Raw genomic sequence first — 26,805 nt, 5'->3', positions numbered from 1 at the left:
AACACACACCAAGTCCTGTTCCCCTATCACCCCCTGTACTCACTGACCTACATTAACACACACCAAGTCCTGTTCCCCTATCACCCCCTGTACTCACTGACCTACACTGGCTCCCGGTCGAGCTGTGACTAGATTTTAAAATTCTTCTCCTTGTTTTCAAATCACTCCATGGTCTCGCCCCTCCCTTTCTCTGGAATCTCCTCCAGACCCACAACCTCCGAGATACTGGCGCTCTCTAATTCTGGCCTCTTGAACATCCCTGATTTTAATCAGTGTGTCTTCAGGTGCTTGGGGTGAGTTCTGGAATCCTCTGCCTACACCTTTCTGCCTCTCTCCTGTCTGATTAAAACCTACCTCTTTGAATAGGCTTTCAGTCGCCTCCCCAGAATATCACTTTGTGTGCCTCCACGTCAATTTCTATCTGCTTCTCCTGTGAAGGAGCTTGCGATGTTTTTCAACACGAGGGGCGCTATCTAAATGTTAAACTATTGCTTTGTGAGGTAGGGTTGCTGTGCTAAGGGAGTAAGGGGAGGGTGTGGGGGATTTGCAGGAGCAGGCTGCCAGGATTGTAGTGAGTGAAGGGGTAAGGAGAAGGTGGAGAATTCAGGGGAGATGATGGGGGTGGGGGGTGACGGGAAGATGGTCGGGGTTAGAGGGAATGTCTGGCGAGTCTGCAACTAGGGGTTCATAATCCCAGGATAAGGGGCCGGGAGTTTCAATCGTGGCTTTCAAAGGAGAATGGGAGAATTATCTAAAGAGTAAAAGGGCTGTGGGGAAATGGTAAGGAGTGGGACTCGGTGAGCTGCTGTTACAGTGAGCTGGCAGGAGCATGATGGGAGGAATGGCCTCTTCTGTGCTGTAATCATTCCAAAGGGGACCAGTAGATGTAGTGTATTTGGATTTCCAGAAGGCATTCGATAAGGTGCCACATGAAAGATTATTGCACAAGATAGGAGCTCACGGTATTGGGGGTAATGTATTAGCATGGATTGAGGATTGGTTAACTCACAGAAGACAGAGAGTCGGGATTAATGGGTCTTTTTCAGGTTGGAAAGACATAACTAGTGGAGTGCCACAAGGATCGGTCCGAGGGCCTCAATTATTTACTATCTACATTCATGACTTGGAGAAAGGGACAGAGTGTAGTGTATCCAAATTTGCTGATGATACAACAATAGGTGGGAGGGCATGTTGTGATGAGGACATAAGGAATCTGCAAGAGGATTTAGATAGGTTGAGTGAGTGGGAAAAAACTTGGCAGATGAAGTTCAATGTAGGAAAGTGTGAGGTCATACACTTTGGTAGAAAGCATCAAAAGGCAGACTATTGTTTAAATGGAGAGAGACTTCAAAATACTGCAGTACAGAGGGATCTGGGTGATCTTGTGCATGAAACACACAAAGTTAGCATGCAGGTGCAGCAAGGAATTAGGAAGGCAAATGGAATTTTGGCCTTTATTGCCAGGGGTTGGAGTTTAAAACTAGGGAAGTCTTGTTACAACGGTACAGGGTGTTGGTAAGGCCGCACCTGGAGTACTGCATACAGTTTTGGTCCCCGTTTTTAAGAAAGATATACTAGCATTGGAGGAAAGAGATTCACGAGGCTGATTCCTGGGATGAAGGGGTTGACTTATCAAGAACGGCTAAACAGGTTAGGTATTTATTCATTAGAGTTTAGAAGAATGAGGGGTGATCTTATTAAAGCGTACAAGATTCTGAGGGGGCTCGACAGGGTAGATGTTGAGAAGATGTTTCCACTAGTGGGGGAATCTCGAATTAGGGGACATAGTTACAGAATAAGGAGACACTCATTTAAAACTGAGATGCGAAGGAATTTCTTCTCTCAGAAGGTGGTGAATGTCTGGAATTCTCTACCCCGGAGAGTTGCGGAGGCTAGGTCACTGAAAGTATTTAAAGAGGAGGTGGACAGATTTTTGAAATATCGGGGAGTCGAGGGTTATGAGGAGCTGGCACAAAAAAGGAGCTGAGGTCTGGGGCAGATCAGCCATGATCTTATTGAATGGCGGGGCAGGCTTGAGGGGCTGAATTGCCCATTCCTGCTCCTATTTCTTATGTTCTTATGATTGCAGTAGTTAATGTAAATCTTTTGGAAGTGTTGTGGATTTGGCGTCTAACTGTTCAATATCTGTTTCAGGGATCTGTTGAAGAGTTTTAATGCCAGGGAAGTGGGCATGAGGATTTTTGAGGATTTTACAAAGTCCTGGTATTGGATATTAATGTGAGTGGTTTTTGTGTCTATCAGTGATTGGGTGAGCCAGGTAGACCCAGGTGAAACTGTTGACACGTTGTCAATAATTGAATGGATTAGAATTTCACTACTTCCTTGCTCCATTTCACCCCCTCCACAAGGTTTCAGCTGAGCCTCCCTTCTGGGGAATGGACGGGACGGGACTGCCCTTTGCCGTACACTGCTGACGGGCAAGACTGGGTGCTTTAATCCTGTCTGCCATAGACACGATGGGCTGAACGGTCTCCTGTGTCGTACATTTTTCCATCGGTTCAATTTCCCCCTCCCCCCCCCCCCCCCGAAATGGAACAATCTACCTTTCATATAATTCTCCTGCCCAACGAGAAACAGCTTCAGAGCAAAGGCTGTGGCTGGTCAAACCATTAGCAATGGGGGGGGGGTGGGCGGGGGGCAGCTCCCCGCGGGCCGCGCCCTGTCGCGGGGCAGCTCCCCATGGGTCGGGCCCACTTGGACCTGCAATTTAAAACCTTCAGCCTGTCGTCCTTTGGAGTGCAGTAGATCACCTTATCAAGCCGAGAGATTTGGCAATGTGCGTGGACTCTGCCACCTTAGCCATCCAAAGCCACTGCCTCATGTCCACGCAGATTAGGAACTTCCCCGGGAACTGCCTGCATCCTCTAGGCTGGCATGAGTTCCTGCAGCGGGCACAGCAGAGGTCTGAGCGTGCTAATTCCTGCTGAGGGACAGGCAGCTCCCATTCCATTCCACCCCTCCCGGGCCTGAACACCTTCAAGAGGAAAATTGTGTTTAAAGTATTGCTGACGACCTGGGAATGAGGCGTGAAAGTTAATGTGGATCTTTTTGTCTCTCTCTCTCTTTCTTCCCCCTTTCTGCTGGGCGTCCCTTCCCACTGCCACCTTCCAAAAGAGGCTTGGTAATTGCCATGATTGTGAGCCTGCTGTTCCTGCTTCTCCTGAGGTTCCTGGCCGGAATTCTGGTCTGGATCCTGATCATTGCCCTGGTTGCTGTCATTGCGTATGGTGAGTGTGTCTTCTGCCTACTGTAGTTAATCACTGTGTACGTTGTGTGGTCAGTGAAATATCAAATCCTGGGACATCCCAATTCCGATGGGGAGGTGGAAAGTTGTGGCCGGGCATTCTGCTGTAGGGGGTGGGGGAGTGATGGGGGGGAGAGGGGTTGGAATCTGCCAAGTTTTGATGAGGCACTGTCACTGGCGAGTGACTTTAGTTTAGTTTAGAGATACAGCACTGAAACAGGCCCTTCGGCCCACCGAGTCTGTGCCGACCATCAACCACCCATTTATACTAATCCTACACTAATCCCATATTCCTACCACATCCCCACCTGTCCCTATATTTCCCTACCACCTACCTATACTAGGGGCAATTTATAATGGCCAATTAACCTATCAACCTGCAAGTCTTTGGCATGTGGGAGGAAACCGGAGCACCCGGAGGAAACCCACGCAGACACAGGGAGAACTTGCAAACTCCACACAGGCAGTACCCGGAATTGAACCTGGGTCCCTGGAGCTGTGAGGCTGCAGTGCTAACCACTGCGCCACTGTGCCACCCAAATGATGAAATGGCAAGAGAATGGAATTTTAACTAACTCATTCCCTTTTGCCAGCCAGGGGACGTAGTCATAGAGCCGTTTATGACATAGAAGGACGTCATTCGGCCCATCGAGTCCATGCTGGCTCTCTGCAGAGCAGTCCAGTCAGTCCCACTCCCCTGCTCCATTTCCCCAATCGCCCTGCAAGTCGATTTCCCTCCAGTGCCCATCCAACCTCCTCTTGAAATCACTGATTGTCTCTGCTTCCATCACCCTCGTAGGCAACGAATTCCAGGTCATTACCGCAGGCTCGGTTTAAAAAACAAAGTGCTTCCCACATCTCTTGCACATCTCTCTGTCTTTGTACCATTTGTTAATGGGAACAGTTTTTCCTTGTCTCACTTATCTCAGCCTGTCATAATCTTGGCACACCTCTATCGAATCTCCCCTCCATCTCCTTTTTCTTTAATCGTTTGTAGGATGTGGGTGTCACTGGCTAGGCCAGCAGCAGAGGGTGTCCATCAGTGTTCCTGGAGTAAAGAGGAACATAGGAGCAGGAGTAGGCCATTCGGCCCTTCGAGCCTGCTCCGCCATTCAATAAGATCATGGCTGTGGTCTCAACTCCACTTTCCTGACTGCCCCCCATAACACTTGACTCCCTTGTCAATAAGAATCTAACTCAGCCTTGAATTCACTGATCCAGCTTTCACTGTGTTCCATGCAAGTCATCACTGTCTTAAAAGGGCGACCTCTTATTCTTAAACTGTGTCTCCTAGTTCTAGTCTCCCCCACAAGAGGAAACATCCTCCCAGTATCCACTCTGTCAAGTCCCCCCAGTATCTTGTATGTTTCAATAAGATCACCTCTCATTCTTCTAAACTCCAATGGGTAAAGGCACAACCTGTTCAACCTTTCTTCATAAGATAAGCCCTTCATCCCGGAATCAGTCTTGTGAACCTTCTCTGAACTGTTCATATCCTTTCTCAAATAAGGAGACCAAAACTGTACACAGTTACTCCAGATGTGGTCTCACCAAGGCCCTGTACAGCTGCCATAAAACCTCCCTACTTTTATACTCTATTTCCCTTGTAATAAAGGCCAACATTTCATGTGCCTTCCGAATGACTCGCTGTACCTGCAAACTAATGTTTTGTGATTCATGTCCCGGGACAGCCAGACCACTCTGTACCGCAGAGATCTGCAATCACTCTCAAGATAGATTGGAGAAGTTAGAACTGTTTTCCCTGGAGAAGAGAAGCTGAGAGGTGTTTTGATAGAGGTATTCAAAACCATGAGGGGTCAGGTCAGGACAGAGTGAAAGGATGGAGAACGAGAGGGCACAGATTTAAAGTATTTGGTAAGAGAAGTGAAAGTGACATGAGGAAAATCTTTTTCACACAGCGCGTGGTTAAGGTCTGGAATGATCTGCCTGAGATCGTGGTGGAGGCAGGTTCAATTGAAGCATTGAAAAGGGAATTAGAGAGTTATATGAAAAGGAAGAATGTGCAGGGTTACAGGGAGAAGGCAGGGGAATGGAACTGAGAGAGTTGATCTTTCGGAGAGCCAGCACAGACACGATGGGCTGAATGGTCTCCTGCACTGTAATGATTCTGTGATATTTAAATAGACGAGAGGTGGGCAATGTATCTGCTCCGAGTCGCTATCCAGTGATCCCCCTAATGGAAGAATGGATATGGTGACTGGTGAGAGAGGGCAGAACAGCACAGCACCCCCTCCCCGACAAACATTCATCAAGGCTCAAGGTACTGCGGACTGAATGGTACAGCACAGAAGGAGGCTATTCGGCCCATCGTGCTAATGCTGGCTCTTTGATAGAGCGGCCTAATTAGTTTCCCCCCCCCCCCCCCCATAGACCTGCAGATCTCTCACTTGCAAATATTCATCCAATTCACTTTTTAAAAATGACAATTGAATCTGCTTCCACCGCCCTTTCAGGCAGCGTGTTCCAGATCACAATATTTAAAAAGGATATTCTCCTCCTCCCACCTCCTGGCTGGTTTGTCAATTACAACAACAACTTCCATTTTTATAATGCCTTTAAAGTAAAATATCCCAAGACCCTTCCCAGACATTTATCAGACATGAGGAGGTGGTGGTATAGTGGTATTTTCACTGGACTAGTAATCCAGAGACCCAAGTTAATGCCCCGAGGTCATCGGTTCAAAGACCAGAATTTATTGACCATCCCTAATTTCCCTTGAGAAGGTGGTGGTGAGCTGCCTTCTTGAACCGCTGCAGTCCATGTGGGGTAGGTACACCCACAGTGCTGTTAGGAAGGGAGTTCCAGGATTTTGACCCAGTGACAGTGAAGGAATGGTGATGTAGTTCCAAGTCAGGATGGTGTGTGACTTGAAGGGGAACTTGCAGGTGGTGGTGTTCCCATGCATTTGCTGCCCTTGTCCTTCTAGTTAGTAGAGGTCGCGGGTTTGGAAGGTGCTGTCTAAGGAGCCTTGGTGCGTTGTTGCAGTGCATCTTGTAGATGGTACACACTGCTGCCACTGTGCATTGGTGGTGGAGAGAGTGAATGTTTGTGGATGGGGTGCCAATCAAGCGGGCTGCTTTGTTCTGGATGGTGTCAAGCTCCTGCGTGTTGTTGGAGCTGCACCCATCCAGGCAAGTGGAGAGTATTCCATCACACTCCTGACTTGTGCCTTGTAGATGGTGGACAGGCTTTGGGGAGTCAGGAGGTGAGTTACTCATTGGAGGATTCCCAGCCTCTGACCTGCCGAAGTGATCAGTGTGGGACTGGAGTCACGTTTAAGTAGGGCAAGCTAAGTGTGACAGATTTCACTCCCCGATGGGCCGTTCCTGAGCCCGTTTGGGTTTTCCCGACAGCTTTAGTGTTTTTTCTTTTTAGTTTGATGGAAGGGTGGAAGGAATTGATCAAGTTAAGTCTGTTTGAAATCTGATTTGAGGGGGCTGTTTTGAGGTCTATGGTAGATGAGTTGTGATGAAATCCTCTGTTCCTGGAGCTTTGTGTTGACACGTTACCTCTGTTGCAAAATTAATTTCTGCACCAACACCCTGCTCGTGGCGTACACACATCCTGGCCTCAGCTGTGCAACCTTCCTCTTGAGAGATGTTGTTTTGGCAACTTATGTCTCTCGCCAGCTGGTCTGCGGGTGGATTAGATGGATTGTGGGCTGAATCATTGGAAGGTCAGCCCGGCATTATCATCCACCCCTTTCTGCTTCCCCATTTCAATCCCTCGTGCAGGATTTCAGCCCATGTGTCGTGATGACAGTGCTTTGTTCACTCACACAGGTGGTTTGCCTCGTGTGTGGGTCGATTAGCGACTCCCAGGAAAACAACTTTTCGAAGTGAGTCAACAACTCGAGTTACTGAACAACTGTGATCTAATCGAGTGGTGGAGGAGGCTCAAGGGGGTTGAATGGCCTGTTCCTTGTTCCTGTGCTCTGAACTCTGAACCTTCCTCCCTCGCCCTCAACGTGAGCCCATCACCAGGCCAATGCGGAAGGGCAAATAAATCAGCAACAGAAAGGCGCTCTCCTGGAAACAGCCCCGGAATGTGAGGGGCTCGGTCAGGAGGGCAAGAAAGTGCATCGAAGCCATCGAATAATTTGCTTTTTTTTTTCTTCTTTGAATCTGGGTGATTTAGGTAAGGACGTAATTATCGTCCATTCCTGGCTACCCAGAGACTGGAGTCAACTGCCAGCTGCAATGAGTCGGGATTCTCGGCCATTCCTGTCCAGCATTGACAAATCTGTCAGGTTTTTTTCAGACAATCTGGTCACTTTTTAATGGTCATTTTGTCCCAGCAGCCAGGCCCAGGGGTGGCTTCCCATTGACCGCTAGAACAAGTCATAGTCATTACAGAATGGAAGGAGGCCATTCGACCCATCGAGTCCATGCCAGAGGGCAAACCAGTCACTCCCATTCCCCCCTGCTTGATCCCCGTAGTCCGGTTAGTTTATTTCCCTCAAGTGCCCGTCCAATTTCCTTTTGAAATGATTGTCTCCGCTTTCACCGCCCCCCCCCCCCCCTTGAGGGCAGTGAGTTCCAGGTCATTACTACTCGCTGGGTAAAAAATGTTCTTCCTCACATTCCCCCTGCATCTCTTGCCCAAAACCTTCAATCTGTGTCCCCGAGTACTTGTACCATTAGTTCATGGGAAAAGCTTTTCTTTGTCTATCTTATCCTGTCATAATCTTGTGCACGTCAATCACATCTCCCCTGCTCCAAGGAGAACAACCCCAGCTTCTCCAATCTAACCCTTGTATCTAAAATCCCCCATCCCTGGAATCATTCTGGTAAATCTCCTCTGCACCCTCTCAAGGACCCTCACATCCTTCCTAAAGTGTGGTGACCAGAACTGGACACAGTATTCCAGCTGGGGCCTATTTGGAGCTTTAGAAAGCCTGTCTAGGTCTTGAAATAGAATAGAAAGGGCCCCTAACAAAAAGCAGAAAGTGCTGGAAATACTGAGCTTTTCTGGCAGCATCTGTGGAGAGAGAAACCGAGTTAATGTTTCAGGTCTTGCTTCAGATTTCCAGCATCTGCCGTATTTTGCTTTTATGAAGGGAGCCTGTCTGCTTGAAGGTGTGGTTTAAATATTTTTGGATATAGTGGGAAGAAGAGAAGCCAAAAAAAAGATTCAAGTCCGTTTTTGACTCGATGAGGCTGCTCATTGGGGATTGGACGATGAATTTTGACATGAATTTACTTCATTGTGTCAGGTGTATCTAAATGAACAGAAAAGGATTGTGGGACAGTTATAGATGAGGGATACACAATGGTTTGTTTTATTGTGGGTGTCGCTGGCTAGGCCAACATTTATTGCCCATCCCTCATTGCCCTTCAGAAGGTGGTGGTGAGCTGCCACCTTGAACCGCTGCAGTCCATGTGGGGTAGGAAGGGAGTTCCAGGATTTTGACCCAGCGACAGTGAAGGAACGGTGATATAGTTCCAAGTCAGGATGGTGTGTGTCTTGGAGGGGAACTTGCAGGTGGTGATGTTCCCATGCATCTGCTGCCCTTGTCCTTCTAGATGGTAGAGGTCGTAGATTTGGAAGGTGCTGTCTAAGAAGCCTTGGTGCGTTGCTGCAGTGCATCTTGTAGATGGTACACACTGCTGCCACTGTGGAGGGAATGAATGTTGCTGATGTGCCCATTTTGAATGAAAACCAAAGGTCGTTTGGTAGTACAGAACTTGACTATTACTGAAAAGAGAGACATTTTGTCAAAGCTTTTTGTCTTGCACTCATCCGGACAATTCGCAAGAATACCAATGTAAGGGAAAACAACAAATTTATACTGTATGAGAAGAGAGTGCTGATTGGTTGGCAAGTGGACTCTGATTGGTAGAGGCGTTGCCATGGTGAATGCACCAGTTAACTGCCAAGCTTTGTTTGAAATTGAAACCAGGCAGCTTGACTCTGATTGGTCAAGGCACTGCCCTGAGGAATGAACCAGCAAATGGCTGTCACTTATTTTGTTTAGCTGAAACAGGCACAATGTTTGTACATGTTCTTTCTGTCTGCAAAGAACATGGCTCAGTGTAAAAATATATGTAGCTTCCAGTAGGTGCAAATGCGCCACACTGCGATTCCTACCGGCAATGTTAAATTGGTTGTCAGTGTAATTAGATTAGATTTTTTTTAGATTAGAGATACAGCACTGAAACAGGCCCTTCGGCCCACCGAGTCTGTGCCGACCATCAACCACCCATTTATACTAATCCCACACTACCATATTCCTACCAAACATCCTCACCTGTCCCTATATTTCCTGACCACCTACCTATACTAGTGACAATTTATAATGGCCAATTTACCTATCAACCTGCAAGTCTTTTGGCTTGTGGGAGGAAACCGGAGCACCCGGAGAAAACCCACGCAGACACAGGGAGAACTTGCAAACTCCACACAGGCAGTACCCAGAATCGAACCCGGGTCCCTGGAGCTGTGAGGCTGCAGTGCTAACCACTGTGCCACTGTGCCGCCCTGAAGATTATTTGGCAAATGTTGTTCATTTGCGGAATCACATCTAATGTTGGACACTGTGTTCTGGGTTGTGCAAGCATCGGCTGGTTGGGAACGGTCTGTACCTTGACCATTGCGAACAGCAGTCGGGACATGTTGTTTGAGACGACCGGCCAGTCTTTGGGACGTACGGCCTATATACCTAGCATTACACTGGCATTAAAATTCATACATCACATTACTCATTTGTGTGATAGGTAGGATGTCTTTTTGGTGATTTTTTTTCCCCCCCTGCACTCACTGTGCTCGTGATCCAGTATTGCAGTGCTGTTTGCAGTACAGTTTTGGTCTCTTTATTTAAGGAGGGTTATAATTGTATTGGAGGCAGTTCAGAGAAGGTTCACTTGGCTGATTCCTGGGGTAAAGGGTTTGTCTTAACGAGGAAGAGTTGAATAGGTTGGGCCTGTACTCATTGGAGTTTAGAAGAATGAGAGGTGATCTTATTGAAATGTACAAGATTCTCAGGGGGCCTGACAGGGTAGATGCTGAGAGGATGTTTCCCCTTGTGGGGGAATCTAGAATTATGGGACAAAATTTCAGAATAAAGTGTCTTCTATTTAAGACGGAGATGAGGGGGAATTTCTTCTCTCAGAGGGTTGTTAATCTTTGGAATTCTCTTCCCCAGACAGCACTGGAGGCTGGGTCATTGAATATATTCAAGACTGAGTTGGACAGATTTTTGATCTGCAAGGGAGTATAGGGTTATGGGGGGGCAGGGAGGAAAGTGGAGGTAAGGTCACAATCAGATCAGACATGATCATCTTGAATGGTGGAGCATCCTTGACGGGCTGAATGGCCTACTCGTGCTCCTATTTCTTATGTTCTTATGGAACAGGAAACATTTGCCTGTAAAGAAACTATTCCCCCAGCGCCAAGTGTGAGTTCTTCACTCTTTCCCTGTGTTGTTTGGTTCCAGGTATCTGGCACTGCTACTGGGAGTATGACGAGCTCAACAAAAGGGGAGCTACCATTTCAACTGTCGGCTTCACTACGGATTTTAGGATTTACGGACAGGTCAAGGAGACCTGGCTGGCTGTCTGTGAGTGTTTGTGTGTGTGTCTCTCAGAGGCATTGGGCAGTCCCTGTCCAGTGTGCATGAATCCCGGGAGCATGGGCCTGGTCAGGGGGGAAACGAGGGGGTCACTGTTCCAATGGTAGACCATAACATTGGAGAAATTCCATGAAACGATGGCCTGTTTTCCTTCTCCTTTTTGTTTCCGGCAGGTTTTCAAGGCAGCTTTGGAATGGGTACAAGGTGAGTTCCGAGAGGCGAGAGGCACAGCTGCAGGAACCCAGGCCTTATCACCTTACAATCCCGCCTGTCGTGTGAGGGCAGGTGCTGAGCCGTCAGGGAACCTTTGCCCCCCTCCCCCCCACCCCACCACTCCACCCCACCAGAGGTGGGTGTCATGTCAGCCTGGCTTGTTAGGAGGGCATTTGCCTCCGTTTTCAGGACTTGGGTTGTCAGTGCAGTGCCGAGGGAGTGCCGCGTTGTCAGAGCCGCTGTCCGTTCATATTAAACAGAGGTCCCAGATCCCCGTTCAGGAGGATGGGGAAGATCCCCAAAATGCCATTGGAACAGAGGGGAGGTCTCCTGATGTCCAGGCGAACCTCCATTCCCTCAATCCACACCAGCAAACAAAACAGATTAGCCAATCAGCCGCCTTGCTTGTGCAATCGTGCTGGCGGTCGATGCACTTTTCTAAAGTGGCTTCCATGTTGGCGAATTAGACTCATACAGGGAGAGCTCCCACTTGGGGAAGGTACTCGAAGGCTAGAGCATGCATAGGAAATGGTCCTTTGATATGAATCACCACCACATAGTGGATAAAACTCGGGAGAGAGCAGGCACGTCGGAGATGGAAGACTAATTTTTGATGCATCTTCAGTCAGTGGTGGAAATGCATCATTGTGATGAAGGACTTTTGATGTGATATTTGAACGGGATTATCCCTGGTCTCGAATTGCCTGTCTGAATGTAAGATTTTCCTATTGCAGTGATTATCCTGGTCGTCCTCGAGGTGATAATCCTGCTGTTGCTGATATTCCTGCGGAAAAGAATCCTGATTGCCATTGCACTCATCAAGGAAGCCAGCAAGTAGGTGTGCCCACCCGCTCGCAGCCTGTGCCCAGCGTGACCAGTTCACTGGCAACTCCTCTCGCTATCCTGGGACTGGTTAATCTTTACCACTGCATAATTCCCGATGCCGACCTGTAAATGGGTGTCGGACAGGTCCAGAAAGTGAACAAGACACACGTCTCCCTGGCTGGGTACTCGACCTGGTTTCCCGCCTCCTATTCATAGAATCATAGAAACGGACAGCGCAGAAGGAGGCCATTCGGCCCATCGTGTCTGTGCCGGTTGGTGAAGTGTCATCCAGCCTAATCCCACATTGCAGCTCTTGGTCTGTAGCCCTGTAGGGTACGGCACTTCAGCTGCATGTCCAAGTGTTTTTTCAATGTGATGAGGGTTTCTGCCTCTGTCACCCTTTCAGGCAGTGGGTCCCAGACCCTCACCACCCTCTGGGTCAATACGTTCCCCTCGAATTCCTCCTACCTCCTTGCCTAAATCTATGCCCCCTTGCTACAGACTCCTCAACCAAGGGGAATAGGTCCTTCCTATCTACTCTATCTAGACCCCTCATAATTTAATACACTTGAATTAAATCTCCCCTCTGCCTCCTCTGTTCCAAAGAAAACAACCTCAATCTTTCCTCACAGCCAAAATTCTCCAATCCTGCCAACATCCTCGTAAATCTCCTCTGTACCCACTGCAATGCCATCACATCTTTCCTGTAGTGTGTTTACCCTGCACATCCAATAACTGCTCTCCTGCTATTGGTGGAGAAAGTTGGTGGGACTCTCTCCTCTGTTCTAGCAACACAGGAGCAGGAGGAGGCCAATCAGCCGGTCTCGAGCCTGTTACACAGGAACAGGAGGAGGCCCATTCAGCCCCTCTCGTGCCTCTTCCGCCGTTCTACAAGATCATGGCTGATCTGTGACCGAACTTCCTTTGCCCCACATCCCTTTATACCTTTAGTGAACACAAATCTATCAATCTCAAATTTAAAATGAACAATTAATCCAGCGTCAATTGCCATTTGTGGAAGAGAGTTCCAGACTTCAACCACCCTTTTGTGTGTATAGGTGTTTCCTAATTTCACTCTTGAAAGGTCTGCCTCTAATTTTTCGACTATGCCTCCTGGTCCTGAACTCCCCAACCACTGGACATAGCTTCTCCCAGTCTGTTCCCCTTGATATTGTGAATATGTCAATCAAATCACAACTTTGAGCTACTAAATGCCAGGGTCTATAAGTATTGTTTCTGTAACGCTATCCGTGGAGAGATTAGGAGGGCGGACGGGAGGAGAGGACGGACGGAAGGTGAGAGAGGAATGATACCCTCTGTGTCCCTTTGGCACTGATGTGTGGACTTAATAGGACAATGGAGGGGAGGCTAGAATGGGTGGTTAATTTTTGTAAGTGTTTATTTTTGAACGTGAGGTGGACTTCTTACAAATAATCTTCTGTAACGGTGAGCGATGTGGAATAATCTTCTGTTTTTCTCCTCTCTTTCATCCAAACAGAGCAATAGGTCACATCATGTCATCACTCCTTTACCCACTAGTAACGTTTGTACTGTTGGTGATCTGTGTGGCCTACTGGGGGATGACTGCATTGTATCCTTTGGCTGTTCAACCTGGGCGGGAACCGCGCACTCAGGCTGAGGTTGGACGACGTTGACCTTGAGTTATATTGGAATTGGTGAGGGGAGAAGAGGTCTCATTATCCTGTGTGTTGGAAGGTGCAGTGACAAGCTGCCTTGCATTGGCCGTCCTCAACAACAGCAACTTGTATTTATGTAGCGCCTTTTACTGTAAGAAAACGTCCACAAGGCGCTTCACAGGAATGCTTTAAAACAAAATATGGCACCAAGCTTCATAGAATCAAGAGGAGGCCGTTCGGCTGGTTGAATCTGTGCCAGCTCTCTGCAACCCATTCAGTTAGTGCCACTCTTTCCCCTTAACCATGCAGAGGGAGGGATTGGGTCTGCTGTTCAAAAGCTTGGTCAAAGGAGTAGCTTTTAGGGAGTGTCTTAAAGGAGGAAAGTCAGGTGGAGAGTTTTAGAGAGGGAGTTCCAGCCTCCAGCGATTAAAATCAGGGATGCACAAGAGGCCAGAATTAGAGGAGCACCGATATCTCACAGGGTTCTGGGTCTGGAGGAGATTACGGAGGAAGGGAGGGGTGAGACCTCAGAGAGATTTGAGAACAAGTATGAGAATTTTAAAATCACGATGTTCCTTGATCGGGAGCCAGTGCAGGTCAGTGAGTACAGGGGGTGAGAGGGGAACGGGACTTGGTGTGTGTTAATGTAGGTCAGTGAGTACAGGGGTGAGAGGGGAATGGGACTTGGTGTGTGTTAATGTAGGTCAGTGAGTACAGGGGGTGATAGGGGAACGGGGCTTGGTGTGTGTTAATGTAAGTCAGTGAGTACAGAGGGTGATAGGGGAATGGGACTTGGTGTGAGTTAATGTAGGTCAGTGAGTACAGAGGGTGATAGGGGAACAGGACTTGGTGTGTGTTAATGTAGGTCAGTGAGTACAGGGGGTGATAGGGGAACGGGGCTTGGTGTGTGTTAATGTAGGTCAGTGAGTACAGGGGGTGATAGGGGAACGGGACTTGGTGTGTGTTAATGTAGGTCAGTGAGTACAGGGGGTGATAGGGGAACGGGGCTTGGTGTGTGTTAATGTAAGTCAGTGAGTACAGAGGGTGATAGGGGAATGGGACTTGGTGTGAGTTAATGTAGGTCAGTGAGTACAGGGGGTGATAGGGGAACGGGACTTGGTGTGAGTTAATGTCGGTCAGTGAGTACAGGGGGTGATAGGGGAACGGGACTTGGTGTGTGTTAATGTAGGTCAGTGAGTACAGGGGGTGATAGGGGAACGGGACTTGGTGTGTGTTAATGTAGGTCAGTGAGTACAGGGGGTGATAGGGGAATGGGACTTGGTGTGAGTTAATGTAGGTCAGTGAGTACAGGAGTGATAGGGGAACGGGACTTGGTGTGTGTTAATGTAGATCAGTGAGTACAGGGGATGATAGGGGAACGGGACTTGGTGTGTGTTAATGTAGATCAGTGAGTACAGGGGATGATAGGGGAACGGGACTTGGTGTGTGTTCATGTAGGTCAGTGAGTACAGGGGTGAGAGGGGAATGGGACTTGGTGTGTGTTAATGTAGATCAGTGAGTACAGGGGTGAGAGGGGAACGGGACTTGGTGTGTGTTAATGTAGATCAGTGAGTACAGGGGTGAGAGGGGAACGGGACTTGGTGTGTGTTAGGACACTGACAGCTGAGGTTTGCATGAGCTCAAGTTTACAGAGGGTAGAATGTGGGAGACCAGCCAAGAGTGAGTTGCAATTGTTGTCTAAAGGCATGAATGAGAGTTTCAGGAACAAATGAGCTGAGACAGGGCGAAGTTGGCCGATGATACAGAGGTGGCAACAGGCAACCCAAATGGCACGAATGTATGAACAGACGAATATATGAATTAGGAGCAGGCCAGTCAGCCCCTTGAGCTTTCTCCACCAGTTGGCAAGATCATCGATATGAGGTCGGAAGCTCATCTTGGAGTTAAATATGACACCAAGGGTGTGAACAGATGTTGCGAGGGAGAGGGATGGAGTCGGTAGCTGGGACATGGAGTTTGGAGCATGGATTGAAAACAGTGCCTTCAGTCTTCCCAATATTAAATTGGAGGAAATTTCTGCTCCTCCAGTACTGGATTTTGGATAAACTGCCTGATAATTTAGCAATAGTGGAGGAGTTGAGAGAGGTGGTGGTGAGGTACAGCTGGGTGTCCTCAGCGTACATGTGAAAACTAACATTGTTTTTTGGATGACGTAGCCGAAGGGCAGTGTGTCGATACTCTCTGGGCAAGCGGGGAAGATTTGATTTAAACTCTCAGGTTGGGTTGATTTTGAAAACTCTTTCTGGTCTGTTACTGTTTCGTTAACATTTGGTGCTGTTTAGATATCTGGCCACATCAGGGCAGCCTCTATACAGAGTGGTAAACCTGGGCGCTGCATCCTCAGACTGTGACTCCATCAGTGGCAATGAAACTTGTGATCCCATGGTAAGTGCACCCATCAAAGACACAAAATAAGTTCCTTGGGTTTCCCCCCCCCCCACCCCCCCACTCTCAGGTTTTCCTTTGAATGAAACAAGATGAGGTGCATTTATATATAATCTTTCCCATTCCTCTGGATGTCATACGTACATCACAGCCAATGAGTTCTCGTGACTATATTTTGTCAGCAAAAGCCTTTGTGCACAGCAAGATCCCACAAACTGTAATGAGATGAAGGTCTCGAGCGATTTGTTTCTGATGAAGGGAGGAGTGTGATCGGAAGAATTAGGAGCAGGAGTAGGCCATTCGGCCGCTCGAGCCTGCTCTGCCATTTGAGAGGATCGTGGGTGATCTGATTGTGGCCTTAACTCCACTTCCCTGTCTCCCCCACCAAATCCCTTGACTTCCTTGTGGATTAAAAATCTGTCTAACTCAGTCTTGAATATATTCAATGACCCAGCCTCCACTGCTGTCTGAGGAAGAGAATTCCAAAGATTAATGACCGTCTGAGAGAAGAAATAACTCCTCATCTCCGTGGGAGGCCTCTTATTTTTAAACTGTGTTCTAGATTCCTCCATGATGAGAAACATCCTCTCAGCATCTACCCTGTCAAGCCCCCTCAGAATCTTGTATGTTTCAATAAGTTCCCGCTCCAAGTCACACACCATCCTGACTTGGAACTATATCGCCGTTCCTTCACTGGGTCAAAATCCTGGAACTCCCTTCCTAACAGCACTGTGGGTGTACCTACCCCAACATGGACTGCAGCAGTTCAAGAAGGCAGCTCACCACCACCTTCTCAAGGGCAATTAGGGATGGGCAATAAATGCTGGCCTAGCCAGCGACGCCCACATCCCATGAATGAATACAAAAAAAAATCACCCCTCATTTTTCTAAACCCCAATCAGTACAGGCCCAACCTGCTCAACCTTTCTTCATAAGACAACCCTTTCATCCCAGAAATCAACCTAGTGAATCTTCTCTGAACTGCTTCCAATGCAAGTATATCCTTTCTTAAGTAAGGAGGCCTAAACTGTATGCAGTACTCTCGGTGTGGTCTCACCAATGCACCAATGTCGCAAGACTTCCCTACTTGTGTACTCCATTCCCCCCTGCAATAAAAGCCAATATTCCATTTGTCTTCCTAATTACTTGTTGTACCTGCATGCTAACTTCTTGTGATTCCTGTACAAGGACACCCAGATCCCTCTGTACCACTGCATTCTGCAGTTTCTCTCTATTTAAATAAAATTCTGCTCTTCTATTCTTTCCACCAAAGTGGACAACCTCACATTTTCCCACATTATGTTCCATCTGCCAAATTTTTTCCTGCTCACTTAACCTATCTATATCTCTTTACAGACACTTTGTGTCCTCCTCACAACTCGCTTTCCTACATATCTTTTGTATCGTCTGCAAATCTGGCTACAATACACTCAGTCCCTGCATCCAAGTCATTAATATAGATTGTAAATAGTTGATTCCCCAGCACTGATCCCAGTGGTACTCCACTAGTTACAGTTTTCTATCCTGAAAATGATCCATTTATCCCGACTCTCTGTTTCCTGTTAGTTGGCCAATCCTCGATCCATGCTAATAGATTTCCCCCAACACTATAAGCTCTTATCTTGTGTAGTAACCTTTTAAGTGGCACCTTATCGACTGCCTTTTGGAAATCCAAATACATTACATCTACTGGTTCCCCTTTATCCACCCTGCTTGTTACATCCTCAAAGAACTCCAATAAATTTGTCAAACACAATTTCCCTTTCATAAAACCATGTTGACTCTGCCTGATTGTATTGTGATTTTTCTAAATGTCCTGCTACTACCTCTTTAACAATGGGTTCTAGCATTTTCCCAATGACAAATGTTAGGCTAACTGGCCTATAGTTTCCTGCTTTCTATCCCCACCCTTTCTTGAATAGAGCTGTTACATTTATAGTTTTCCAATCTGCTGGGACCTTTCCAGAATCTGGGGAATTTTGGAAGATTACAACCAATGCATCAACTATTTCTACAACCATTTCTTTTAAGACCCGAGGATGCAGACCATGGGGTCCAGGAGATGTGTCAGCCTTTAGTCCCATTAGTTTTCCTAGTACTTTTTCTCCAGTGATGGTGATTGTTTTAAGTTCCTCCTTCCCTTTTGCCTCCTGATTTTCTACTATTCTTGGAATATTTTTGTATCTTCTACTGTAAAGACGAATACAAAATACTTGTTCAAAATCTCTGCCATTTCCTTGTTTCCCATTAGTAATTCCTCAGTTTCATCCTCTCAGGGACCAACTCTACTTTACATTTTTCCTTTTTATATACTTGTAGAAGCTCTTACTGTCTGTTTTATATTTCTTGCTAGTTTACTCTCATACTCTATTTTCTCTTCTTTTTTTTTTAGCCATCCTTTGCTAGTTTCTAAATATTTTTCCCAATCTTTTGGCCTACCACTAATCTTGGCCGCATTGTAGCCTTTTCTTTCAATGTGATATCACCTTTATTTCCTTAGTTAGACAGGTGGTGCGTCCTTCTCCTAGTGTGTTATGGCTATGTGGTGTGACGTAGGTGGTTCCCACTGTTCAACTCTCCACCTGACAGCAGCAAGTGTATTTATATTAGAGTTTAGACCCTTGGGATTTTGTTTTCAAATAAACAGACAGTGACAGGTTTTCTTGTAGGTTTTAAAAACAAAGTCGATTGTTTATTGGTCAATATACCTTATCCCAAAATTGGCACAACCTTATTCGCTCGTGCGTACACACACAGGGAAAGAGACACACAGACAGACAGAGAGAGAGAGACACAGACAAAGACACACAAGATGAAACAGATAGAGAAGGGCAAGAGGTAGGTGGGTTTTAGTGGGGGAGAAGGGTTACAATAAACCTGTTAAGTTCTAAATAGTTGCAGCCCTGAGATGATTATAGACTTCTCTCCATTGAAGGTTCTGTTCCCTCTCTCTCTCTCTCTCTCTCTCACTCGCTGTCTTTGTTTTCAGGTAAAACTCTGTCACCTCTCACTTTCTGGTTAGCACACACTGGTTTCTTACCCATGGTGATCACACAATGGCCCAGGCCCTGGCTATTTCACACCTCCTTTGTTTTAGAAGAAGACATTCAATTCTGCAATGTTTTCAGAATAGATGTAAGATGGACTTCATTAACACTTTTTGGCTTTGGAAATTTGTCCTTGGTCTTTGTCAGACTGCTTGAATATACAAATGACTAATCCCCTTTTCTTTGGTGGCCATTTTGGACCATTGTTCACTTTATAAAATAAAAGTTCTTTTTTTGTAAAGACAAAGTTCATTTTTTCATAACTCTCCAGAGTTAGTCCATTGTGTCATTGCACTTTCAATGTGCGTGACAAGAGTCTTTCTTTCTCGATGGAATATATCTTTGTTGAGAATTCTGAAATATCTGCTGAAATGTGTGCCACAGCTCCTCTATCCTCTTACCTTTTAACTTATTTTCCCAGTCTGCTTTAGCCAACTCTGTCTCATACCCTTGTAATTGCCTTTATTTAAGTTTAAGATGCTAGTTTCAGACCCAAATTTCTCAACCTCAAACTGAATGTGAAATTCATCATGTTATGATCACTCTTGCCTAGAGGATCCTTTACCATGAGGTCATTAATTAATCCTTCCTTATTATGCGTTAACGTGTCTAAAATAACCCACTCCCTGGTTGGTTCCACAGCATATTGTTCGAAGAATCTGTCTCGAATACTCTATGAACTCATCCACCAGGTTACCTTTGCTAATTTGATTTGTCCAATCAATATGAAGATTATTGCAGTACCTTTCTTAGAAGCCACTGGGAGGACTCCGTTTGTGGGGTGGGTGGAGGTGGGTGGGATAATCTTTTCCACCCTCCTGAACTGACAGACTGGTATCCTCAGTTTAAAAATCCTTTCTAAATGCCAGCACCTGACATTGATGATTTGGATGATTTACTCAGGTCCTGGAGTGAGGCTTGAACCTCCAACCTTCTAACTCCAGTGAGTGACTGTACTCATGCTTCAGGAATGCTTACTTTGTTTGCAAGTTGGTGACTGAACAGTTCCCTCTGTATTTTGAACACTCAATGTAGAATGGTTCCAGCACAGAAGGAGGCCATTCGACCCATCGTGTCCATGCCAGCTCTCTGTAATTAGCTGGGACTAATTGGTAGGAATAAAGTGAAGAATTACCATTTAAGTTGAGTAATTTTTCCCAATGACTTTACTGCTGTTGCTTCCATTGAACAGCAAAGTCGTCGGACTGGAAAAATGCAGCGATGAGGAAAGATTACATAGGCTGAGGTTGTTCTCCTTGGAACAGAGAAGGTTGAGGGGAGATCTGATTGAAATGCACAAAATTTTGAGGGGCCTGTATAGAGTGGAGGTGAAGGGTCTTAGCAGAGAGGTCAGTGATGAGGGGGCATAGATTTAAAGTAATTGGTAGAAAAATTAGAGGGGAGATGAGGATAAAGCTTTTCACCGCGCGGGTTGTTGGTTGGTGGGGGGGGGGGCCTGGAACTCACTTCCTGAAAGGGTAGCTGAGGCAGAGAACCTCAACTCATTCAAAAGGAGTCTGGATATGCACCTCAAAAGCCGTAATCTGCAGGGCTACGGACGAAATGCTGGAAGGTGGGATTAGAATAGGTGGATTGTTTTTCGGCCGGCACAGACCCGATGGGCCAAGTGGCCTCTTTCTGTGCCTTAAACTGTCTATGATTCCATGACTACCTTTGTGGCTAAGAGCTTGTCCACTGTGTACTTGGGTCCCGCAAGCCTGGAAGCTCCTAATCAGTGCTGAAGCCATTGTCATACTTAGCATTCTGCTCATTGGACAGGAGGTGGCCAATCAGCCCATTGAGCCATTCAACTCCAATTTACTCACCTTTGCTCCATATCCCTCATACCCTTACCCATCGAACCTCTATCCATCTCGGCCTAATTGAGGAGAGTGCGGGGCAGGCTCCTGTGTCTTTCTGGGGGGAGGAAGCGAATGGAGATCCCCGGGGGGATGAGTGGGGCAAATGGAGACCCCCCCCCGGGGGATGTGTGGGGCAAATGGAGAACCCCCCCCCGGGGGATGTGTGGGGCGAATGGAGACCCTCCGGGTGATGGGTGAGGCGATTGGAGACCCCGGGGGATGGGTGAGGCGAATGGAGATTCCCCCGGGGGATGGGTGAGGCGAATGGAGACCCCCCTGGGGGATGGGTGAGGTGAATGGAGATCCCCCGGGGGATGTGTGGGGTGAATGGAGACCCCCCCCCCCCAGGGGATGGGTGAGGCGAATGGAGACCCCCCGGGGGATGTGTGGGGCGAATGGAGACCCCCCCGGGGGATGGGAGAGGCGAATGGACCCCCCGGGGATGGGTGGGGCGAATGGAGACCCCGGGGGATGAATGGGGCCAATGGAGATCCCTGGAGAACGGTGTGGCCGGAGGCAGAGGGAGGATGCAGTTGGTGAAGGAAAGATAGTTTTGACCAGGGTCGTTGAAGTGTTGGCTTGTGATGTATTCAGGATTGGTTCCTCCTCCTTTTCCCACCTTTCCCCCCCCCCCTCCCCCCCCGCCATTGGCGAATAATCTTCTGACGATTACAGTGGGGCCAAATCACATGGTCACAATGTCCCCTTTGGCCAAATTGATTCCCCTTGTTCTCGTTTCTGACACCAATCCAGCTTAAAGATCACAAACCAAGTTAGGCATGAGAAAACAACCAGTTGTTTAGGATTATCATTTTAAGTACATGAATTTTCCCAGCACAACATCTGATTATGTTGGATGAACAGCACAGAAACAGCCCAACCAGTCCGTGCCGGATTTTAATGCTCCACTCGAGCCTCCTCCCATCTTTCCTCATCTCAATCTATCACTGTAACCCTCTATTCCCTTCTCCCTCATATGCTTGTTTAGCTTCCCCTTAAATGCCTCTGTACTATTCACTTCAACCACTCCCTGCGGCAGTGAGCTCCACCTTCTCACCACTCTTCGGGTAAAGAAGTTTCTTCTGAATTCCTGATTGGATTTCTTGCTGACTGTCTTCTATCGATGACCTCTAGTTATTCTCTTCTCTACAAGAGCAAACATTCTCTCTGTCTCCACTCTATCAAAACCTTTCATAATTTTAAAAACCTCTGTTCGGTCTCCCCTCAGCACTTCTTTTTTCAAGAGAAGAGAGACCCAGCCTGTCAATCTATTTCTGATATGTTTACCCATGCATTTCTGGTATCATCTTTGTAAATTTTCTCTGCACCCTCTCCAGTGCCTCTGTATCCTTTTTATAACATGAAGACCAGAACTGCCACAGTACTCTCAGTGTGATCTAACTAAGGTTTGATACAGGTTCAGTATAACCTCCCTACTTTTCAATTCTATCCCTCTGGAAATAGATCCTAGTTCTTGGTTTGCTTTTTTTAAATGGCCGAGTTAACCAGTGGCGTAACTTTTAGTGATTGGTGTATTTGTTCTCCGAAATCCCTCTGTTCCTCTATCCCACCTACACTCGCACCTTCCAAGTAATGATTATGATTAGAGATACAGCACTGAAACAGGCCCTTCGGCCCACCGAGTCTGTGCCGAACATCAACCACCCATTTATACTAATCCTACACTAATCCCATATTCCTACCAAACATCCCCACCTGTCCCTATATTTCCCTACCACCTACCTATACTAGTGACAATTTAGAATGGCCAATTAACCTATCAACCTGCAAGTCTTTTGGCTTGTGGGAGGAAACCGGAGCACCCGGAGAAAACCCACGCAGACACAGGGAGAACTTGCAAACTCCACACAGGCAGTACCCAGAATCGAACCCGGGTCCCTGGAGCTGTGAGGCTGCGGTGCTAACCACTGCGCCACTGTGCCGCCCAAATAGTAAGTGACCTCCCTATTCTTCTTACCAAAACGTACTAGCTCACATTTACCTGTGCTGAACTTCATTTACCAATCATTTGTCCAGTCTACAAGTTTATTAATTTATAAGTTTATTAACTTGTTGCAGCCCTCCTCAGTATTGACTATCCACCCAATTTGGGGTTATCTGTAAATTTAGAAATTGTGTTGTACTTGGGCGGGGGTGGTGGTTGGGGGGAAGCCCTAACAATTTACTGTGACATCAGGAAGAATTTTATCGCTGTATCTTCCTGAAATTACTCTTCAACTTGCTGTGCAGCTGTTATTTGGGTTCTTGGAATTTAATTTATTTTTTGCTGATTTGACATCTGGATTAGAGAGTTTGCTGCCCAATGTCAGAAGCAGCCAAAACAAAGTGATGTCAGGACTTCACCACGGGGGGTGATTGCTGTTCCAGACAGTCTGCCCCTCCAGTTTGGGGCACCAGTAATGCTCTGACTTGGGACGAGGGAGAACCATCTTTTCCCACTCTAGTAAAACCTGCTCACCCGAAGCTTTGTGGGGCAGACCTGTGGCAGCCAAGTGAAGGGGTGAACTTGGCAATGGTTGGCATTCAACTGAAGCGGGGGCTACGGCAGCAAAGTGGTTATGTTACTGGACTAGTAATGGAGAGGCCCAGACTAATCCAGAGACACCGGTTCAAATCTCACCATGGCTGCTGGTGGAATTAAATTCCATTCATAATTCTGAATGAAATGCTAGTTTCGTGATCGCCATTACTGAGACTATCAGCGATTGTTGTTTAAAAAAAAAAAACATCTGGTTCACCTAATGTCCTTCAGGGAAGGAAATCTGCTGGCCTGCATGTGACTCCAGACACACTGAAATGAGGTTGACTCTTAACTGCCCTTTGAAATGACCTAGCAAGCCACTCAGTTGTATTCAAGATGGCAGCTCACCACCACCACCTTGAGGGCAGTTACGGTTGGGCAAAGAAGGCTGGCCTTGCCAGTGGTGCCCGCAGCCTGTAAATGAATGAAAAGCAAGTGGGTTAATGTGGTAAATGGATAAGATGGAAGTTTTTTTTAAATTTATTCGTGGGATGTGGGCGTCGCTGGCCAGGCCAGCATTTATTGCCCATCCCTAATTGCCCTTGAGAAGGTGGTGGTGAGCTGTCTTCTTGAACCGCTGCAATCCATTTGGAGTAGGTACACCCACAGTACTGTTAGGAAGAGAGTTCCAGGATTTTGACCCAGCGACAGTGAAGGAACGGTGATATAGTTCCAAGTCAGGATGGTGTGTGGCTTGGAGGGGAACTTGCAGGTAGTGATGTTCCCATGTATTTGCTGCCCTTGTCCTTCTAGTTGGTAGAGTTTGCAGGTTTGGAAGGTGCTGTCTAAGGAGCCTTGGTGCATTGCTGCAGTGCATCTTGCAGATGGTACACACTGCTGCCACTGTGCGTCAGTGGTGGAGGGAGTGAATATTTGTAGATGGGGTGCCAATCAAGCGGCTGCTTTGTCCTGGGTGGTGTCGAGCTTCTTGAGTGTTGTTGGAGCTGCACCCATCCAGGCAAGTGCAGAGTATTCCATCACACTCCTGACTTGTGCCTTGTAGATGGTGGACAGGCTTTGGGGAGTTAGAAGGTAAGTTACTCGCCGCAAGATTCCTAGCCTGTGACCTGCTCTTGTAGCCACAGTATTTATATGGCGACTCCAGTTCAGTTTCTGGTCAATGGTAACCCCTAGGATGTTGATAGTGGGGGAGTTAGCAATGGTAATGCCATTGAATGTCAAGGGGAGATGGTTAGATTCTCTCTTGTTGGAGATGGTCATTGCCTGGCACTTGTGTGGCGCGAATGTTACTTGCCACTTATCAGCCCAAGCCTGGATATTGTCCAGGTCTTGCTGCATTTCTACACGGACTGCATCAGTATCTGAGGAGTTGCGAAGTGTGCTGAACATCATGCAGTCATCAGCGAACATCCCCACTTCTGACCTTATGTTTGAAGGAAGGTCATTGATGAAGCAGCTGAAGATGGTTGGGCCTAGGACACTACCCTGAGGAACTCCTACAGTGATGTCCTGGAGCTCAGACGATTGACCTTGAACAACCACAACCCTCTTCCTTTGCGCTAGGTATGACTCCAGCCAGCAAAGGGTTTTCTCCCTGATTCCCATTGACCTTTGCTTTCTAGGTCTCCTTGATGCCATGCTCAGTCAAATGCTGCCTTGATGTCAAAGGCATCACTCTCACCTCTCCTCTTGAGTTCAGCCCTTTTGTCTATGTTTGAACCAAGGCTATAATGAGGTCAGGAGCTGAGTGGCCCTGGCGGAACCCAAACTGAGCGTCACGGAGCAGTTATCGCGAAGCAAGTGCTGCTTGATGGCACTGTTGATGACACCTTCCATCACTTTACTGATGATTGAGAGTAGACTGATGGGGCGGTAATTGGCCGGTTTGGGTTTGTCCTGCTTTTTGTGTACAGGACATACCTGGGCAATTTTCCACATTGCAGGGTAGATGCCAGTGTTGTTGCTGTACTGGAACAGCTTGGTTAGGGGCGTGGCAAGTTCTGGAGCACAGGTCTTCAGTACTATTGCCAGAATATTGTCAGGGCCCATACCCTTTGCAGTATCCAGTGCCTTTAGGCGTTTCTTGATATCACGCGGAGTGAATCGAATTGGCTGAAGTCTGGCATTTGTGATGCTGGGGACTTCAGGAGGAGGCCGAGATGGATCATCAACTCGGCACTTCTGGCTGAAGATTGTTGCAAATGCTTCAGCCTTATCTTTCGCACTGATGTGCTGGGCTCCCCCATCATTGAGGATGGGGATATTTGTGGAGCCACCTTCTCCAGTTAATTGTTTAATTGTCCACCATCATTCACGGCTGGATGTGGCAGGACTGCAGAGCTTAGATCTGATCCGTTGGTTATGGGATCGCTTAGCTCTGTCTATCGCATGCTGCTTACACAGTTTGGCATGCAGATAGTCCTGGGTTGTAGCTTCACCAGGTTGACACCTAATTTTGAGGTATGCCTTGTGCTGCTCCTGGGATGCCCTCCTGCACTCTTCATTGAACCAGGGTTGGTCTCCTGGCTTGACGGTAATGGTGGAATGGGGGATATGCCGGGCCATGAGGTTACAGATTGTGGTTGAGTACAATTCTGCTGCTGCTGATGGCCCACAGCGCCTCATGGATGCCCAGTTTTGCATTGCTAGACCTGTTCAAAATCTATCCCATTTAGCACGGTGGTCGTGCCACACAACATGGCGGAGAGCATCCTCAATGTGAAGGCGGGACTTTGTCTCCACAATGACTGTGCGGTGGTCACTCCTACCAATAATGTCATGGACAGATGCATCTGTGGCAGGCAGATTGGTGAGGGCGGGGTCAAGCATGTTTTCCCCTCTTGTTGGTTCCCTCACCACCTGCCGCATACCCAGTCTAGCAGATATGTCCTTTAGGACTCGGCCAGCTCGGTCAGTAGTGGTGCTACCGAGCCACTCTTGGTGATGGACATTGAAGTCACACACCCAGAGTACATTCTGCACCCTTGCCACCCTCAGTGTTTCCTCCAAGTGCTGTTCAACATGGAGGAGTACTGAGCCATCAGCTGAGGGAGGGCGGTAGGTGGTAATCAGCAGGAGGTTACCTTGCCCATGTTTGACCTGATGCCATGAGACTTCATGGGGTCCGGCGTCGATGTTGAGGACTCCCACGGCAACTTCCTCCCTACTGTATACCACTGTGCCGCCACCTCTGGTGGGTCTGTCTTGCCGGTGGGACAGGACATACCCGGGGATGGTGATGGCAGTGTCTGGGACATTGTAAGGTACGATTCGGTTAGTATGACTCTGTCAGGCTGTTGCTTGGCTAGTCTGTGGGACAGCTCTCCCAACTTTTGCACAAGCCCCCAGATGTTAGTAAGGAGGACTTTGCAGGGTCGACAGGGCTGGGTTTGCTGTTGTCGTTTCCGGTGCCTGGGTCGATGCCGGGTGGTCCGTCCGGTTTCATTCATTTTTATT

At 47.5% G+C, this 26,805-nt stretch overlaps 1 protein-coding gene across 1 annotated transcript in view; it reads left to right on the top strand.

The window, feature by feature from the left end:
* Positions 1 to 26,805, top strand: part of slc44a4 (solute carrier family 44 member 4) — a 115,030-nt gene that overhangs the window by 61,291 nt on the left and 26,934 nt on the right. Inside the window, exons 9-14 of the mRNA XM_068009355.1 lie at positions 2,155 to 2,238; positions 3,136 to 3,248; positions 10,722 to 10,844; positions 11,804 to 11,903; positions 13,393 to 13,485; positions 15,835 to 15,937. Of these exons, the coding sequence (XP_067865456.1) occupies positions 2,155 to 2,238; positions 3,136 to 3,248; positions 10,722 to 10,844; positions 11,804 to 11,903; positions 13,393 to 13,485; positions 15,835 to 15,937 (616 nt within the window). The remainder of the gene's footprint in view (positions 1 to 2,154; positions 2,239 to 3,135; positions 3,249 to 10,721; positions 10,845 to 11,803; positions 11,904 to 13,392; positions 13,486 to 15,834; positions 15,938 to 26,805) is intronic.

This window comes from Heterodontus francisci, chromosome 29 (assembly GCF_036365525.1).
Source record: "Heterodontus francisci isolate sHetFra1 chromosome 29, sHetFra1.hap1, whole genome shotgun sequence".
Lineage (NCBI taxonomy): Eukaryota > Metazoa > Chordata > Chondrichthyes > Heterodontiformes > Heterodontidae > Heterodontus > Heterodontus francisci.
Note: the sequence above shows the minus strand (reverse complement) of the source record. Positions and strands in the feature narration are given on the sequence as shown.